This window comes from Coturnix japonica, chromosome 9 (genome assembly GCF_054131305.1).
Source record: "Coturnix japonica strain WE chromosome 9, WE-NBRP24, whole genome shotgun sequence".
Classification (NCBI taxonomy): Eukaryota; Metazoa; Chordata; class Aves; order Galliformes; family Phasianidae; genus Coturnix; species Coturnix japonica.
This window is the reverse complement of record NC_140671.1, coordinates 5,521,616-5,540,835: the sequence shown is the minus strand read 5'-3', so window position 1 is coordinate 5,540,835 and position 19,220 is coordinate 5,521,616. Positions and strand designations below refer to the sequence as shown.

General features: G+C 48.0%; 3 protein-coding genes across 3 annotated transcripts; 1 reads left to right on the top strand and 2 right to left on the bottom strand.

The window, feature by feature from the left end:
• Positions 1-125: 125 nt before the first annotated feature.
• TMEM116 (transmembrane protein 116) lies at positions 126-12,314 on the top strand. Its single transcript, XM_015877788.3, has 11 exons — positions 126-258; positions 560-606; positions 696-759; positions 4,063-4,194; positions 7,928-8,032; positions 9,549-9,598; positions 9,977-10,060; positions 10,144-10,282; positions 10,816-10,960; positions 11,075-11,148; positions 11,689-12,314. The coding sequence occupies exons 1-11, from the start codon at positions 208-210 to the stop codon at positions 11,887-11,889; spliced, it is 1,092 nt and encodes a 363-aa protein (XP_015733274.2). The 5' UTR covers positions 126-207; the 3' UTR covers positions 11,890-12,314.
• A 262-nt stretch (positions 12,315-12,576) lies between these two features.
• Positions 12,577-15,253, bottom strand: LOC107321151 (disintegrin and metalloproteinase domain-containing protein 20-like). Its single transcript, XM_015877778.3, has one exon. The coding sequence runs from the start codon at positions 15,242-15,244 to the stop codon at positions 12,893-12,895; it is 2,352 nt and encodes a 783-aa protein (XP_015733264.2). The 5' UTR covers positions 15,245-15,253; the 3' UTR covers positions 12,577-12,892.
• Positions 15,254-16,092: 839 nt separating this feature from the next.
• LOC107321150 (disintegrin and metalloproteinase domain-containing protein 21-like) lies at positions 16,093-18,793 on the bottom strand. Its single transcript, XM_015877776.3, has one exon. It carries the CDS (start codon positions 18,662-18,664, stop codon positions 16,238-16,240), a length of 2,427 nt encoding a protein of 808 aa, XP_015733262.2. The 5' UTR covers positions 18,665-18,793; the 3' UTR covers positions 16,093-16,237.
• Between the last annotated feature and the right edge of the window lie 427 nt (positions 18,794-19,220).

Here is a 19,220-nt window from a genome sequence, read left to right as displayed (position 1 = left end):
GTTTCTGAGCTCTGTGGTAAGACAAAAAGCTGTGGAGGCTCCTGAGGTGACCGAGTCCTCAGCCGCGCGTTCCCTGTGTGCTCCGAGTGGGGGCGGTGTGGGTAAGCTAAGCAGGGTCTGCTTCGTTCCACTGCTGGAGGGGAGACGGGGAGGAGCGCGGGCGGTGCTCGGAGCCCTGAGAGCTGTGAGGGGAGAGCGGCGGTGCCCATGGCCATCCCGGAGGCGGCCGCGTCCCGGCTGGAGGGGGGATGGCAGGAGGTGAGCGCCCATGGACGGCCCTTCCCCTCTGCTCTGCTCTTGGGCTGCATGAGGGTGCTACAAGGGCTCTGTGTGGATCTCCCTTAGGACAAGGTTCTTTATCGGAGGGTGGTGGGCACGGAATGGGCTCCTCACGAGCAGCTGGAGCTCGGACAGGGCTCAGAATAGGGTTGGGGTTTTGAGCGGTTCTGTGTGGAGCTACAGGCTCCATTCTGTGCCTCATTCTGTGCCTCATTCTGTGCCTCATTCTGTGCCTCATTCTGTGCCTCATTCTGTGCCTCATTCTGTGGTTCTCCCCCAGGTCTACTCAGCTCTGCAGTGGATCCACTTCACCATGGCCATGCTCAGGTACAACGAACGGGTTCCCAACAAGAAGGGAGATGCTGTATCCCGGTTATGCACGTGTTCCCATCCCAACCTGTGCTTTGTTCTGTCAGTGTTACAGGTTCCAGCTCCATCATCACTTATGCCATCTTTCAAAACGTGGTGCGGTCCCCTGAGGTAAGGACTATAAACCATGGGATACCCGAGTTGAAAGAGTCCCGTAAGGACTTATAAGAGTCTTAAAAGAGTCCCATAAGTCCCATAAGGACATTGAGTGCAGCTCCTGTCTGCACCCCTTATTCTCTCCATGCTGAGCTGTTGGCACCTTGCACATCTTGGGGTTTTTTCTGGCTAAATCTTGTTTACAGCAGCTGGAAGGCAAAGGGCTGCTGGCGAGAGTGACCCTTTGTCCGTGGGGCAGGTTTGAGATTAACCTTGAGCTGTGCAGGGAAAAGCAGGTTCCTTAACACTGAGCGAGTCCCCTCTTGGCAATGAGGAGTTGTTGCTGTGCCCTCTTCTATAGGGCAAAACTCATGGAGGGATGAGGAGCTGCACACAGAGCTGCTGGGATGTAAATTGGCAAACCCCCCTGTGGGAGATGCAGGAACGGGGGTCTTTCTGTGGGTTTTTCTGAGTTGTTTTCACAGGCAGGTGTGCTGCTGAAGCTGGTGTAGCTTGGAGGACCTGCAGAGTTCAGACTAAACCAGATTGGGCTGAACAGCAGTTTGTTGTGCTGAGCCACGGAGCGTAGCTTTGAAAGGTTTCACCTTGGCCATGTGCAGAACAGTCAGCATTTCTACTGCCAGAGCAGCACCTGTCACATCCCAAGTGCATCACACATGGGAATCCTGCATATCCAGGATACACCAGTCATCACAGAGTCCATCCCAAACCTGCCAGGTTTTCCTGTCCATGTAAATCCCCCTCTGCCCATCCAGAGTAAGTCATCCATCAGAGGCAGTGCACAGAGCTGTGTGAAGCTGTGGTTCTTTGTTTGGGATTTGCAGCCTGGTCTGTGGACCGTGCAGATAACAGGTTACTGCTAAGAGCAGTAGAGTGGTAAAGCTGGCAGCTGCGTTGTAACAGAGCTGTCTTTGTACTCCCCTCATCTTCAGCATGGGTTTGATCTTCAGCCCACAGTCCAGGACTTTCAGGGAATGCAGTTAATTATCCTCAGGGAAGGAAGGCATGCAGACAGGCTAACAAATGACATGCCACTGGATGAAGTGGGGTAGGAGGGAAAATGTGATTCCATGTCTCCAGGGCAGATTGCTCCTGGGTAGCCAGAGCCTCACAGAAACAGCATGCCCAGCACATCCAGAATGAGCTGCAGAGATCTCAGTGTGCTCCCAGTGAGGAAGGAGAGCTGCATCTCTGCCTTGGTGCTAGGACAGTTGCTTCGTGCTGCACTTAATGTCTATCAAAGCTCCTTGGGTTGAGAGCTGCAGACACATTGCCTGCACCTGAAGAGCACTGGATGTGATTCTTGAGATCCTCCCCTCTGGTGTGTAGTGGAGCTGGGTGAGGGTCCCAGAGTGACTCAGCAGCCCATTGACTTCCAGGGCACAAGTCCACATTACTCAGGAGCCCTCGTGCTATTTATTGGTCATATGATGTGACTGTGGCTCTCACTGCTTGTGAATTACACATGGCTCCAGTTCACAGATGGACTGTTGCGGCTCAAGAGAGTCCAGATGTTTCTGCTCAGATTATTATTGCAAATCTGGATAGGATGGATATCAGCCAGAATAACCCCTTTCCATCAGGCTTCCAGGCTCTTGTTCTGCTGCTGCAGGATCCGCTGCTGGTGTTTCAGAAGCAGCAAACTCTTCACTAACTTCCCCATCCTCTTGTCCCTACGCTTCTGGTTTTATAGGCAAGTAAACAAAGGGGCTGGAAGAAATCCATATCAAAGCTTGCCACAAACTGAATATTCCCTGTGTCATGAGACTCCAGAGTAGAATATAAACAGCTCTGGAGGCTGGGAGGAGAAAAAGTATTATAAACACTTCCCCCTCCAACCCCCAGCTGAGGAAATCAAATATTGCAATCTTGGAACTTGGTTTTTTTGTGCATGTGTGTCTATGAAGTTAATAGAACTTCAGCAAGAGCTTAATCAGTCAGAAGAAATGATGGCAAGCACTGAACCTGGAATTTCCTCTGTCATCTCAGCAGGTTCTCTGCAGGCAGATGTCTCTGGGCAGCAGCCAGGCATAGCAAGATCAACACGTATGCTGCAGCTTGGCAGCTCTCCTGAATCATTACGTCTTTACATTCCCTTCCTCTATTTTATAAATACCATTTGGTTTTTTTTGTGTTTTTTTTTTTCCTTATTCTCTTGCAAACAAGAACCATGCTGCTTTTTGCTTACGACTGGGCCACCTACTTCTTTGTATAGGTTTTTGTATAGGTTCCTCAGCCTCCTGCAGTGCTTCTCACCGAGGACACATGTTGCTAGAGAAAGGGGTGACCTGTGTGGATGCAAATGTTGCTGCTTTTCTTATTTCAGAGCAGCTTGGCTCTAACCTGCAATGCTCACAACCTTAAAGCTTCCCAACCTGCCATCCTCTGCCTGCCAGTGCTTCTGTTATGCACCAGCAAGGGAAAGTCTGGATCGATCACTGTTTAAAAGAGACATTTGTAAATGTAGGGATGTAGAAGCTATATTTACTGTGTTGAGTAGTACAGATTCAGATCTGGAGAGGCAAGGCGATCTCAAAATCTCAAAATCAAGCCCTGCTGAAATGTTTCCCTGCTGTATTTAGTATTATAATTTCCTATGGGGAAGAAAAGAAGCTATCATTTTCTCTCCAGGTTGCTGAAGATTAGGTACCAAAGACTACAATTAAGAATCTAGATAATTAGGCTGCTTTTCCAGAGTGTGTGCTCTACCACTAACAATGCCAGCGTTGGCCAGAACTTTGCACAGATATTTTCCTGCAGTGTTTGCAGCCCTTTTGGCCAGTGCATGGAAACTGGAAGTAGGGTGGAAACTGCCCTTAGAGATGTGACTCTGTTCCACACAGATGCGAACAAGGTGTGACAAGATTCAGTCTTAGTCATCAACTGAAATGCCATGAAAAACATAGAAAAAAATGTCTGTGGTGAGTAATTTCACATCTGAAGAAGAGTTTGTGTTTAACTGATGTTTGATTGCTCTTTTAGTTGATTTCATAAACAACCTCACTTCTGCCTGCACACCTGTCTCATTCTGCCATAGTGTTGCACCGGGGACCTTTGGAATGTTTTCTGTAAGGTTTGATGCTGCTCTTGGATCCTGGGGCAGAGAAGGTGCTTAGAACAGAAGCGTCTGCACAGAAGCAGCTCCTGAGAGCAGGAATCAGAGGGCTTTTATCTGCCCTGTCTAAAGAGCTGGGGGTGAAAACACATCTAGATGAAGGGTTAAAGCTGCTGCTGTTGGTGGCCGTGGGGATGTCATGGCCATTGTCCAAACCTGCTGACCACTTTAACTTTTTTCAGGTTCGTCCTCTTTTCTACCTGAGTCTCTCTGACCTATTTCTGGGCATGTGCTGGATCGCTGGAGCGCTGCTCTATAGCACACCAACCTCCAAGCAGGATCTCATCTGCTACAACCTGCAGGCGATGGGACAAGTGAGTAGCCTTGGCATCACAGTTCATGCTGTTACGTTGTGCTCATTGCTGTAATTAGTCTCCCAGCGATCACAGCATGGCCACTGGGGACTGTTTCAAGACAGGCTTTGGCACAGGATCCTTGTGTGAACTTGGCTTAGCACAGCTCTTCATTTGTACAACAGATAGAACGGTGCTGGGGTGTGGGCACAGCTGACTTGTGAGAGGCAGTAAGAAAGGCAAGGAGAGCATGGGATGTTGTGGTTACAGTGTTTGGGTTGCTTCTGTAAAGTGAGTAGATGGGTCTTTATCTATTTCCTGTTGGTCCAGGGCCAAGGATTATCTGTGTGCTTCCCATACTGCAGCTTTTCAATTCCTCTTCGTGCTTTTCCCGTTCTGGGCAGGAACAGATGCGTTCTGTCATTCACTTAGGCTAAAGGTTAACATTTTAGTCAGACAAAGAGCTTCCTCGTCTTGCCGACTTGATCCTGTGGATGCTTAGAGGCTGCTGCATCCATTCAGCCTCAACACCATGCCCCAGCAATTCATATCCAGCACTCAGGCTGATTTCTGAGCATAATTGGAGTGAAATGAGCGAAATGCCATTTTCCTGATCATTTGATTTTGTCTCACTGAGTTCTCATTACAACATCAGGTGCTGCATATCACTGCTCTTGAAAGATAATTCAGGGCACAGCTGAGTGTGGGCCACAGCACTGGTTTGCAAGGGGTGGTCCCTGGTCTTAATGGTTTCCTTTCAAAGTACCTGCAGAAATATGTCTGGGAAGAGCAAGAGGCTGTTGGGAGCCTCTGTGTGTGTTGTGAGGGCTGGTCCAGCTCCTTGGAAGCAGTGTGGTACCCACAGATAGGAACTGTCTCTGCTGCATTGTAGCATCCAAAGCTAGCAAGGCTCTCTGTGTACCTAAGAGAGGACAGGGAATTGTATGGTGTGAGAACAATCACACTGCTTTGTGTTTGGGGATGGGTGTTTGCTGCCTTGGGATATTTTCAACAGCTGTGCCTTTGGGTGAAATCGTATTACTTGTGATGGTGAGTGCTGTGCTTAGAGAGCACAAGCTCCCTTGTGCTACTGTGGAAGCAGTGCAATATGTTCATTCCAAGAGAAGCAACGGTGCAATTGGCCATTTGGGAATGAGGCAGAGCAATATCAAAGATGTCTTTCATGTCATGGTAGAAGGGAAGCTGAGAACAGCTCGAGAGACTTTTCAGAGCCTGAAGGTGGAAGGAACCTGTGGAGATGTGGAAGAGGCATTGCAGAGATGTTCCCCTTGTAGCTTTGAGTAGGGGACAGTCCTTGAAGTTCAGTGCTGGAGTGATTTTCTTACAGCCTGGAGAAGACATTTCAGTGCTGGAGGAGAAGCAGGTTGGGTGCACACAATACAGCATCCTCTCTCAGTGGTGGTGCAGAGAGCATGCTGTGCCCTTTTGCCTTTCTGCCTCTTTCCTACCCTTACTTTTCCAGCCTGTGACCGAGCTTTTTAGGGACACTAGTGAGGGGAGCGAGCTTTACTCCCTCTGAGTCTTTGCAGGACTTGTCGGGGTGAGGTGGTGGGGGTGTGCAGGTTGCCTGCCCCATCCCAAGCTCAGCCACAGGGTTACTGGTCCTCAGCACCAGGACAGCTGAGATAGCATGCGTCTGGCAGGAGCTCTTGCTGCTGTTTGCTCTGTGAGAAATTAAAACAAATGGAGCACTTGCCATAGCAACGGTGCCCGCATGGTGCATGTGACAAGGTAGAGGACACCTCCTTGCTCAACACCCCAGCAATGCTTCTATGTGGTGGGAACATCTTGTGCGTAAGTAGGAGCCAGCAACAGGTTTGACCGGTGCCTTCTACAGAGTATAAGTGATCTGTAACCAAATGAAGTAGGAATAAATGTCTCCTGGCCCTGTCCTGCCTGTGTGGAGAGGAGAAGTCTTGCAAGGGTTGCATTCCTGGGTGTCTCATAAATACACGTGGCTTGTTTGCACACAAACACCTAAAATCTGTAAAATGCTGTGAGCCATAGGGGAGCTCAGCACTCATGTTGACAGAGAACCACATTGTACTGCATATGATTTGGTTGTCTCCAGGCATTTCCTTAGGAGCAGGACAATATTCTGGCTTATGCAAACTGTTCACCTTCAGTTTATTACCAAGGGCTGAAGTTCTTGCTGATGGAATTCCCTCAGCATCTCCACCACCTTGTAAAGGAGGGGATGGTTTTGTTTCAAAGACTTTTTTTGGCTCCAGACTCTTGGTTAAACTCATGATATTAAATGTAAATAGTGCTCCCTTCTGCTGTGCCTGGACTTTCTTTTCTCCTCCTTACTTTGCCTTTGAATTGCAATAAGTGAAGTCCAGAGCAGAGATTGTGGTTATAATTGCACAATTCCCCCACATTCTTCCAGTTCATTTCCAGTGGCCTAATAATGTCCTGGCAAGCCCCACTCATGCTGCTAAGCACAATGGGAAGCCACAGAAGTGTTATAATGAGGGACTCCCATGTCTCCCAGCGGCTGTTTTATCTCCTCCTGCAGGACTGTCCCCAGCCCAAGGTGGGGCTCAGGGGAGGAGAACTCCCTTCTCTTCCTTCTGGCAACTTCTCAAGTTCCTTCTTCCTAAAAAGAATGCGGTGCTGACATTTCCGAGCTCTCCAAGGCATTTTGAAGTGCAAGAGAATTATCTCTGTGGACCGTTCTGATGACTTTCCCTGGAAGTAATTGAAGAATGGCTATGAACCCTCATTAAACCTCCTCTAATGAGCTGGAAAGTCACTGTAATATTCCTGCTGCAGTGTAACAGCCCCTCGGACTGAGCCTCTTGAGAACCAGCCAAGAGTGTTTGCAACCTCAGTGAAGGAGACCAGGTTTATTTAGTGACTGCATTCCTGGACTTAGATGGTACCAGGTTGACAAACCTGTGCTTCATGCTTCTTTGGCAGAGGGTAGAAAATCTACAGGAAAATTCAATAGCCCAGCCCTTCCTCTTTGCCTTTGTCAATGAAGCATGTGTTTCCTGTGACAAACAACACACGCATATATATCTCGAGGTCAGGCAGCACTGTTTGCACTTGACTGCCTGGAGAAACCAGGGCTGGGGATTCATAAAAAGTGCAAGACAGATTTGTTCTTTTTAAAGGAGATTTCAGGTGTTTGGCTTTACCTCAAGCTTCAGTCAAGGGCTGGGAAGAAGCTCACTGTGGGAAACAGTTTTCTTTCCTTCTTTTTCCCATGGAGGGAAGAGGGCTCTTAGCACGTTAATGTTCGCTTACTGTGAAAGTGTTGTGTCCTCTGCCCCCTCTTTCCTCTTTAAATATATTATTGTTTTCTGTTTCTGTGAATTCACTGCTTAGTGAGTTCATTATGTGAGTTACAAAATCTAAGTGCCGTGTCTGTGTTGTGTTTCCTAATGGATGTAGGATAAAGAATGGATCCAAGTGCCTTTGACCCCTTTTAATTGAATTTGAGCCCAGAATGAGCCAAGTCACAAATATTTGTATTTACAAGATGGTCCTTTGGTCATCAGCTCTCATGTCCCTGATTTAGGGCCAAAGGGAAGTTGCTTTTGTGCAGGCTAAGGTGAGACCCCCTGCACACTCATCCTTCACCAGTGCTGGTTGGGGACCTCACCTTTGGTAGTCCATCACACTGCTTAATATCCTGCCTTTGGCCCATGCTTCATTGGTGAAGAGCTAATGCTGCTACAGGAACTACTACTGTAGAGCTAAAATGTTGGTTGTTTCTGTTCCTCAGGTATTCTATGTGGCCTCTTTCCTATACACTGCCAACTACACCTGGCATCTGTACATGGACCTGAAGATGAAATACAATCAGAACCTTAACAGGATGCCCCCCACAGTGAGTACGATAGATGCACAACAGCTGTTGTGAGGCATAACTGTGTGGGGTTTAAGAGGTGCATATATGACAGTTTATCTTGTCAGAAGGACTTTAAAGGTCCTTCTGCACTGTGACTGTATGAGCTGACATATCTTGCTGGACCACGTAGATCAGCAGAAATACAGCTCAGTCTGCTATAGGATCTCAATGAAAGATTAATTTTGCAAGACTGAAATGGGCAAAAGCAATTGTCAATGCAAGTCACGCAGAAGAGGAAGCTCAGAACTGTGTATTGGTGAAGTTCTTCCACAGGTCAGCAATTTGCACCAGTTGAATAAAAGGTTTATTGCTTTCACTGCCTTCTACAAGTTCATGACAGGGTAATGGTTCTCTAGAGCAGCAGGGACCTGAACAGTTTGGAACAGAGAATTGCAATTTCTGTCCTCCCCAGCTATCATAAAGAATTCAAGAGCGTCAGTAATATACTGTGAGAGTTTGAGGTAGGTGTGACATAAGGGAGCTGCTGATAAAGGTGTGAATTGGCTCCATGAAGAATGGGTGGTCCTGACTTCATCATCACTGACCTTTATAAAAGCCCATTTTGGAGACGGTGTAATCACTGGGAACTGAGGAACAAGGACATAGTACTCAAAAATACTCTTTGAGTTACAGGCTAAAACAAACACTTCACACACCATGTGATCAAAATCTCTACTTGCAGTTGTTTCATTACTCACACCTGGCTAAACAGTTTCTATGTAACTGAAATTCTTCCTGATATATATTGCTGCAGGACAAGAGACTATGCAGCTCTTCCCATTGAACACATCAGCTCCAGCCCTGCCTATACCCTTCTTCTTCCCCAGACATGTGCTGTGCACAACAAACTTTGTGTCTCAGGTACTCCAACTGTCTGTGTAGGAGCAGCAGGTGGAGCAGATTGGTCTGTATTTCAAGGGCTCTTGTCTGTAGGGTTTGGATCTGCTTGTAGGATTGGTTTCCTTCTTGCTGGACTCCCATTCAAAATGCATGACCTACAGTGAGTTCCCTCACACTACAGCTGTGCCCATGTTGTATTCTCACAGCTGGTGCATGGATGCCAGCTGGCAAAGTACATTTCCTGGTGAGCTGAGACCAGGGCATCCAATTTGCCTTCATTTCTTCATCAGAACATGAAGTTTCTTAGGAACAGGGCCAGGTTAGATTAATGAGGAGCACAAAGAATGACTATTTACACCAAGGAGTTCATAGAGTGTCTGCTACTTGTCTGATTCAAAGTTCCCCTCTCCAATTCCCATGTCTTGAAGGAGGACATGTCAGTGAGCTTGTGGAAGTGTAGGTTGTATTTGCTGCACGTCAGCGCACGCTGAACCCTGCATTGTTGATTCAGTGCAAAGTGGAAACAAACATTTGTATTTGGTCTGGGGATTTATCAGCATTATAGAACCTTGAACTGCTGGAGCACTCCCTGGGAGCTGGTTGCTGGGAGCCACTGGCTGTGCAATCATTTAACTAAACTATTTGGACTTTGCAGGTTGTAGATTATGCCAGTTGCATTGGCCGAGTAGCAACAATTTTGTCCAGGTAAGATTCATTTCCCTCTGGCAAAACAATGTGAGTTTGTAAATTGTAGTGCACTGATCCCTGCTTTGTACTTACTTTGATGTGAGCTTTACTGTATGTTCAGAGCAGGAGTCTTGGGATGTAAGGACCTTCTTCCAGCCAAGGTAGTTATAACTGTATTAACCATATGCAGTCTTTTTTCAGTGTGTTCCTTTTACCAATTGTCTGTATGAATGAAATGTAGAAATTAGCAAAGCTGGTAAAATATCCCTCTAGAGCAGCGTCAATAAAAACAATTTCTAAGCCTTCTGCAGTGACAGAAGAAATAACGAGGAGTGTTTTGCTGGCAGCAGGTGCACTGCAGTGCGGTAACTGTGCTGTTGTCCTCTCTTTTCCTAGCCTGATCCCTTTTCTTCTTATGATGCCTGTGTTTTGCCTGGGCAACAGCAGTAACTGCTACCAGAACTTCAGTCAAAAGCATGGGTAAGGCTCATGCTTCTCTCTGAAACAGCCTCACCACTTCTGAGTCATGGCAAGAGCTTAGGCTGCTCGCTTTTTCCCCACAGATGTCTCTTGATGCACACAGAAATGTCTGAGCCCACCAACGAGCCGCTAACGCTGAATGGCTCTGTTTGCAGAGCCATGCATTTCTATGGCATTGGGGTCTTCCTTGTTTCCTTTCTGGTCAGCTTCATAGCCATTCTGGTAAGAAACATAATCCTTGCATGCTAGCCATTGCACCAGCTGGATAGCGTGAGAAGTTCTACCCCATTTCATCATTACATGAGTCACAAATCACTTTGCATGCAAGATGTTTCTCAGTCGGCCAAGTTTACTTGGATAGTATCATCAGTCAGACAGTGTGAGGAGAAGAACTGTGCAGTGCTGCTTCACTTTTGGAAGAGCTGGGGGGCAGGAGAAAATATAAATCCATCTGGAGTGGCCCATCTCAAACAGGACAGAGTAGGCAGAGAAGGTTTAGAGAACAGCAGCAGAGATCACATGGCAGCTCAGTGCAAGAGAATAATCAATGAAGAGTCCTCAGTTCAGAGAAGATCACTTGCAAAACAACTGCTGTCTCCTAGGAAGCACAATGTTGCACAGTGTGAAGAGGTTTATTAGACTGACATGAGGATTTCACCAAAAAACATGAGATATTATTCCGTTCTACGGAGGAGCAAGCGAGATCTGAGCATGTGTTCAAAATGCAAGCAAGAATGTGTGCTTGTTCTTTTCAGGTTGTACTCATTCAAGCCCGAGGTTTGTACAAAAGGTTCGTAAACTCCACAGGATTCCTGGGAGATCAGCAGTGGGCAATGATTAAGATGGTGGAACAACGAGTGGTTTTTTACCCCATCGCATTCTTCTGCTGCTGGGCCCCAGGTTAGCAGAGAGCTGATTTACACTCACAATATTCCCCCAAGACACAGTGCCTGGGAATGAAAGTCAAAGGAGGTGAGGTTAAAGCAACACCCTTTTGTCAATCCTTCCTCACAGCTGTCCTCCTTGGAATACTGAAGCTGACAGCTTCAACAAGCAGCAAAATCTACATGGCTCTTCTTGTTCTGCAGGTAAAAGTCTTTGTCTGCATCCTCTGATGATCTGCTTTCTCTGCTTGAACAGATGAATTAGTGTTTGTCTATTTCTAACATCTGCTTGACAAAACAGAGCTTTTCTAGCTATGAACGTAACTGCTTTGGTTGCCTTTTGTTGGCAAAAAAAAAAAGTTCTTTCTTAGTTGTTGTGTTTTTTGCAGACTTGAAAAGGTCTCAGTAGCCAAAAATCACACTGTCATGAAGATTGCATTAAGTAGGACTAGAAGGGATCCTCAGAATTCGGTTACATTTTTCTATTTCTCTGACAGTCTCTGATTGAAATTCCTCCCCAGCACTCATCCAGCTGCCTGATGTGCCGGAGGCAGAATTTAGCAGGGATTATTAAAATAACCGTGAGATTTCTATATCACATGGGGGTTGCAGATAGATAAAATCATGCTGGAAGTGGGAGGCCTGGAGTAACGTGTCAGATTTGACAGGCTGGCAGGGAGCTGCTGAATGCTGTGCAGTGTTGACTGACGAAGCAGCCCTGATCTCCCTTGCCATCTCTCCCAGGCACTGACAGCAGCTTCCCAGGGACTTCTGAACTGCATTGTGTACGGCTGGACACAGCACGTCTTCCTCTCCCTCAAACGCAATATCTGCCGTGACGTTGACACTCAGACTCCTCTCCTGCGCTCTCAGAAGAAGTTCTATGCCAGCACACTCCCTGCCAGCCCTCCAGACACTGAGGTGTCCACATCTACCCTGCTCTGATGAATTCCTGCAGCAAAAACGAGAGTACGCAGCATCCCAATGGGGCCTCGTCGTATTTTAGCAATGCCAACCAGCACAGCTGCTGGGCTGTCTTGGTGTGAACTGTTTTGTCACCAGCACGGTTAACTGTAGTGCTGCGAGAGCCCGAGCAGATCTGTCAGAAAAGCACTTTCAGTGAAGATAGTTATTTATTTTACAGATTTCTATGGACTTGAAAGGGATCCTTTAAAACCCGGTAAATTTTTAGCACAGGCTTTCTCCTTATGGAAGTATCTTTAGAAATACAGCAAATTATATGTAACAACTCCAAGATCTAGTACAGCTCCTTTGAGGGCGTGTGGTCAAAAGATGTTTTACTTTTCTACGTGTTTGTCAGTTATTTGCCATTACGAGTTAACATTAAAGCAAAGATGAATATTTTTAAATCCATCTTTTAATTCAATATGAAAACAAGAGCATGCACCCTCCTGCTAGCCAGCTGCATGGAGCAACACTGCATGGTTGGACTGGATGATCTTACAGGTGTTTCCCAACCTTGGTGATTCAATCATCAGCACGTACTTCCACGCTTTGACTTTTCTCACATCTCCCTTCATCCCAACTCCTGCTCAGCCACAACACTCAGAAAAATAAGGTTCTTCAACCCAGCAGAGCATCTCTCACAAACCAGGAAAGTAGGACTTCACTTGCTCCTCTAAATGTTTAAGTGAATTACTGTGGTCCCATAAACATGTCTTTAGCTGCACTGAGGGGAAAACAACCCTATATTTTTTTCATGCTCTTTAATTTCTCACAGTTTTGTTTTTGGGGCCCAACCCAAATTTATTTACACAGTCGGGAATACAAGAAATGGAAATACTCAAGTTTTGTGTAATTAACTTTTATACAGTTTACAACATTAAATAAATCACTTTGTACAGATCTGGGACTGTCAGTCTGGGCACAGAGCCCCTCAGTCCTTCCCAAAGCTCAGCTGATGAACTTCCCAGTGCTTTCATGTTTTTTAAACTTTGTCTTCTTCTTCTTCTTCTTCTTCTTCTTTTTCTTCTTCTTCTTCTTCTTCCGACTTCTGCTCCTCGTTTTCAGGAGTCTCAGATGTCTCTATGGGTGAAGTTTTCCTGAAAAATGCAGTTATTGTATTAATGTATTTGATGACAACAAAGAGGAGAGCACCGAGAACGAAGGCAACGGGAACAGTGATTCCTATTGCAATCCCAAAAGTTTTATCATGGACAGCCTCTGCGTTGGAGATCATGAGAGCTGGTGGGGGGCCACTGTCCAAACTGCCCCCAAGTCCATGGTACTCGCAGCCGGGGGGGGCCCAGCCAGGGTAGCAGTGGCATTGCCCAAGGTTGTTGCAAACTCCGTTTTCGTTGCACAATACATTTGCATCACACTTGGCTAAGATGGTGGAATTCGTGCATATCTTGTTAATACAGATATGCTTTGGACCACATTTGGTGCCATCAGTTCCTCCTCCGATATCAGGTGTATCTATGCTAGCTTTGTGGACTGTGCCCCAGCACCAACCCTCAGGTCCTGGCGCCTGAATGAGGGTTTCAGACTTCTCCAGAAAGGCTGTCTTCTTTACATTCACACACTGCAGCCTTCCACACAGAGCATTTTGGGGCCTACATTCCACAAAAGCAACTTCATTCCCATCGCCACCACAGTTGCCAAATCGATCCCCTTTCATGTTCTGCTGTTTGAAGCAACCTTCTGGAGCAACCCGAGCTTCAGCCCCAAAGACTTTTCTGCATTGTTTGTCAAGGGACGCACATCTCCCCCTGTAGCAGTAACCATCGTCACTGCAGGGCGTCCCATCCTGAAGGTACAGATCATTTGGGCACCATTCAGAAGTCCCATTGCAGTACTCAGGCAAATCACACTCCTCTGCCTCTGACCTGCACATGTATCCTGGAGGTTGAAAGCGGCACTTCTGACAGCACTGCCCAACAGAGCAGACAGCACCTGGCTTCAACTTGCAGTCATGGTAGCAGCAGGGATTGCCTCGGCAGTCATGAATCCCCCCGCAGTCGCATTGCTCTCCCTCATCTATCACTTTGTTGCCACAGGTCTTAAAAGTGAAGAATTTGTTGGGCTCGGGGATGTTGTTTAAGCAGTTGCCATGCCCACTGCTGAGCAGGTCTAAATAGCTCTGAATGCTGCAGTTGCTGAAAGCCGTGGCACCGTCAACTGAACCTCCTGTCATGTAGCACTTGGCATTTCCACAACTACACTCCCTTCTATCGTGCTCCATCCCCAGGTTGTGACCCAGCACATGCGTAAAAATAATTGCAAAGGTCGCAAGATCTTCTCGTATGTAAGATACAAGAGCTGACCGGTAGCCAGGGTGGCAGATGCTGCCTATGTACGCCAGCCCAACAGTGAGTCCAAAGTCTGTGTAAGTGAATAGATGTGCAATGTCATATTTAATCCGAGGGGAAAGGTGCTTATTTCCCCAGTCATTAAAATCGTTAAGAACTTCTTCTATATCTGGGCTGTTCCTGATGAGGTTGCCACGCGTCCAGATCTCCAGCCCAATTAGGCAGATGCGGACCTTCAGAGAATAATAATGTATTTCTGCTAAATTGATTGTATCTATAACCAGAAACATCACAGTGGTTTCATTCCTCTCTTGGAAGGAAAACAGCTGTTGGTCCACCACGATATATATCTCAACGTATCTGGTGTGCTGCAGCCTCTGATCCAATCTTTTCTTCCCTAAAGGTTTTTTTGCCCCCCTCCAGTTTGGTTGCTTTCGCATCACTATGTCAGTCAAGCCACACGTTGAGAACCTGTTCCAGTTCTTCTCTCGTCGATAGAGAAGGTGCTGGAAGGTCAGGGAGCCCGGTACAGGCTGGATGCCATAGCTCAGGTTCCCAATCTTCAGCTGTCCCCTCAGCCCCGCACAGGTGTTCAGTGCTGCCATGGAGCCGGGGCTGCCTTCTACATAGCCCAGGTGGTAGCAGCCCTCAGGGACATGGGGCTGCTCCACCACCCTCCTCCCACTGGGGCTGTAGGTGATGAGCGGGAGGTTGCTCACCACCAGTCCTTGTGTCTGCATGAGGCGGACGATGCGGTCTTTACCCTCCACCCTGATGATGTAGGACACCTCTCCCAATGCTGACTTGCCTGCTACTGTCACCAGTGTCCTCGGCCGGATGATCTCATGGACAGCATAACCAGGTGGTGGGTGATGGCTGCCTGCCTCAGGAAGGAGAAGAGCCCCCAGCACCACCCAGACCCCCAACCTGAAGAGCAGTGCCATCCCAGGAGCCTGGAAACACATCACCACCTTCAAAGCAGAGGAAAGGCACCTCAGAGGAGCCCCCCATGGCACCAGCATCTCCATCCCCTCACCCTTAAGGCTCTAGGAAATGGCGCCCGGCTGCTCCCTTAAGAAGGTTCCGGAAAGGCCGCATCACTTCCGGCCGCCATGTTGTGCTGTGGCAGCCTGTTCCCACAGCACTGCTCTCTAAAGGCCCCTCCAACCCGAGCTGTTCTGTGCCTCATTTATTGCCTTGCCTCCTTTGCCAGTGTGTAAACCTGTGGTCTCCAGTCTTCTTTATCACTCAGCCCTATCAGAGCTCCCTCCCAATATATTTATTTATTGGTACACTGTCTGCTTGCTCTACTGTACTTCTGAAACACCCCATATTGGAGACCCCTGCTGCCAACAGCACCCCCGGGACACAGGTTGGGGTTCCCCCTGCACAACCAGCCTGTGCTTTTCATGCACAGCTGTGTGGGAACTGATGAGTCCCAGCCTGAAGGACTGATTGAGCACCTGAGGAAAGGATTGATCAGCCCTGGGAGCACAGGTGAAGGCAATTCATGTGTGTGAGCCGAAGGGGTGAACCTGGCTGCACCTCTCTTAGACCTCATGGAAGGGCTGACTGGCACTGGGGAAGGAGCCCTTTCTGGAGATCCCTTTTTGGTGAGGTTTTTCTGTGTGAGCATAGATCTTCAGAGATGGGTGAGCTGTCTTTTTTCCTTTCCTTTTAATGCTTTTTTATTGCATTGGTTCCCTTGTTAGTAAATCTCTTGTATCACCTTGTGCTTATCTTTCTGATTGCTGCACACTGGTACAAGTAAATGGCTCTGCCCCAACCACCCTGGGATCCTCACTGCTCCGTGTGTTACTCACAGTTGTGACTGCCTGTGCAAACCATTAGTATTTCAAATGAACCTGAGCCCCTCTGTCATTCTAGTGTTGTTGTTTTTTATTTTTGCTACTGAGGTCTATCTAAACAATTTCATTTTGCTATCCTACAGAAAAGAAACTGAGCTTCCCAAATTGTGTGCTTACATAGCTGCTGAGGGCTCATTTAAAACTGATCCTATGTCAGGAGTTGGTGTCTGAGCCCAGCTGCTGCAGATCAACTCCTGCATTGGGGTCGTGACTCTCAGATGATTTGAATTCACTTTCTTCCTTCTCAGGACCCTTCTTTCTGCACTGACACCATCTACAAAAGCTGCACGAGAGTCGGTTTGTCATAAGCCTTCTGATGTATTCAATGGCAAGTGCTGCGAGTATCAGAAGAGTGCCAGTCAGCAAGGTAACCCTCATGATGAAATTGAAAAGCCCTTTTCTCTTGACCGGTGCAGGCCCGCTGTCAATGCTTCCTCCAAAGCCAGAATACTCACAGAAGGGAGGTGCCCAGCTGTCATCACAGTGACAGTTTCCTTTAGAGTTGCAAACGCCTTTTCCCCTGCAGGTTTTGCTGGCAGAGCATTGAGATGTCAGGTACTTCTCCTCAGGGACACAGGTCCGATTGATGCAGATCTTCTTCTCACCACACTGTGTGCCGTCCTCGATGACCCCAGCATCCGAGGCGTCCAGGCCCACGTGGTACTCTGTGCCCCAGCACCAGGTATCTCCCAATGGGGTCTGGATGACGCTTGAGTGATCTTCTGTCTCAGGCAGATCTCTAACATCAGTGCACTGCACCCTCCCGCAGAGGACGTTTTCCAGCTGACATTTCTGAAACTTGGTATCTGTGCCATCTCCCCAGCAGTTGCCAAACCGATCCCCTTTCATGTTCAGCTCCTCAAAACATCGTAGTGGAGCAGGCTGTGCTCTCTCACCAAAGATGTCCTTACACTGTAATGTGCGAGATCTGCATTTGCCTGAATAGCAGTATCCATCTGCAGCACACGTGGTTCCATCCTGCTTGGTCACGTCCTCTGGGCAATGCTGAGATGTCCCATTGCAGTACTCGGGCAGGTCGCATGTATTGCTGCTCTTCCTGCACACTTCTCCTTCAGGAAGAAACTTGCAATCCTTGCAGCACCCTCCAGAAGTGCAAATGGCTCCTTTCTTCTTTCGACAGTTGCTGTCACAACAAGGGTCTGATTTACACTGTTCTTCTGAGCCACAGTCACATTCCTCCTTGTCCTCCACGACTCCGTTCCCGCAGCGCTGTGGTAGAAGTGTCATTGTAGATGATGGGACGTTATTCAGACATTTTCCTTGCCCTGTTGTTATAAAATCATAATAGTACTTTGTGCTGCAGTTGCTGAATCCATAGCTCACTGCGCTTTCTCGGCTCATGATGCATTTAGAGGCATCTCCACACCTGCAGTGTTTGTCATCTAGCTTCATGCCAAGGACGTATCCTAACTCGTGAGCAACATGGACGGCCGTGTCGATGTAAGACTGTTTGGCAAATGATACAACAGCAGAGGAGCGCTGTCTATCGCATGCACTGGCAAAGTTTAATTTATTGCCCATGTGCAATGCTCTTGTACTGTTACTGAAGTCCAGCGAGGCAAACAGACACCCCACGTCATGCTTGATGTGTGCAGGGCTATGCTGAATCCGCCAGCGATTGAAGCTTTGAAGGACCTGAGTTATGTTTTTGGTGATACTGATAGGGTTCTTCTCTGTCCAAATCTCCAGTACTGTTAATACCACGCGAAGGCGGACAGAGGAAAACAGTCCGTCCACCAGATGGATTATTTCAATAACCTCCAGCATCACATTTGTTATACGTGTGCCAAAGGCATCAAACCCCTCCTTGTCCACCACCACCATGAGTTCCATGTACCGCATAGGTCCCCAGGGCTGGAACTGCTTGGGTGTTGCCCTGTAACCTGGGAATTGCCTGCCTCCTTGGAGTGTTTTGTAGATCACTGTCCCAGGAACCGCTGCCTCCCTTTGCAGCAGAAGGTGCTCAAATGTGGTGGAAGCTGCCAGGGGTTCGATGCTGTAGCTCAAGTTTCCAATCTGCAGCAGTCCCCTGAGCCCAGAGCAGGTGGACAGAGTCACCATGGAGTCCACGATGCCTTCCACATAGCCTTGGTAATAGCAGTCTGCCAGCACACGGGGCTGCTCGATCATCACCTGCCCTTCGGAGTCACGAGTGAGTACAGGGAAGTTTTTAACTACAAAGTCTTTCTTCTGTTTGAGGTGAATGGTATAATTCACACCTTGAATGCTGATGAAGTAGGACATGCTGCTCTGGCTGGCTTTGCCTGCCTTAGAGTTGACTTTCTTTGGAGTTACTATCTCATAGGCTGTATGGCCCCAGGTGGGCTGGGGGCTGCAGCCTGCACATAGCAGCAGGAGCCCCACGAGCAGGAAGGAAAAGCCCAGTACAGTAAGAACCCCATTGCCCATTGGGACACACCTTGGTACAAGGCCTGACCGTCCAGTTTGGAGCCACGGTTGCCAGCTGGAATGAAGGGCCCAGGGAGTGTCCGCTTGTCCGGCTCCTATTTGAATGCAAACATTCCATGGGGCGTACAGGCAACGGCATGGCCCTGGCATCAGCACAGGTAGGAGCAGCACCCCGTTAGATACACCCCAAATACTGCACCCTGCTCAGGCTGACCCTATTTGCTGAGAGTGCGATGAGCCAGTGCTGCTGTGGCAATTTGTTTAAAAGGGGATTAAGCATTCATCACTGGAAAGGAATAGCAGATTACCAGGAAAACAGTGAGGATTTGGTTGCTAACGGGTTCAGCTGCAGGGTGAGAGCCTGTAGTGCTTGTTGATGGATATCTTTGCAGGGCACATCACTCAGCTGAGTGCAGGTCACTGAATGTTTTAATTGTTCAAGGCTGGTTTCCTTGCTGGAAAGGGAGAGGTATACTTTGGGTCGTGTACTCTTCTAAATGTAGAAGACAGTCTCACTTTCACAGAGCTCTCACAGCTGGTTTGGCTGCTTTAAATACTCCTGGAATATTTGAGAATTGTTCTTTTGCTCCTCCCCCACCAGCTTCTCCCCTTCCTGGGCTCCCACCAGCTGCCAGCCCTTCCAAAGGTCCCTGCACTGCTTCACCTGCAGTAGGGCAGCACATTGCTCCTGCACCGGGGAATGCTC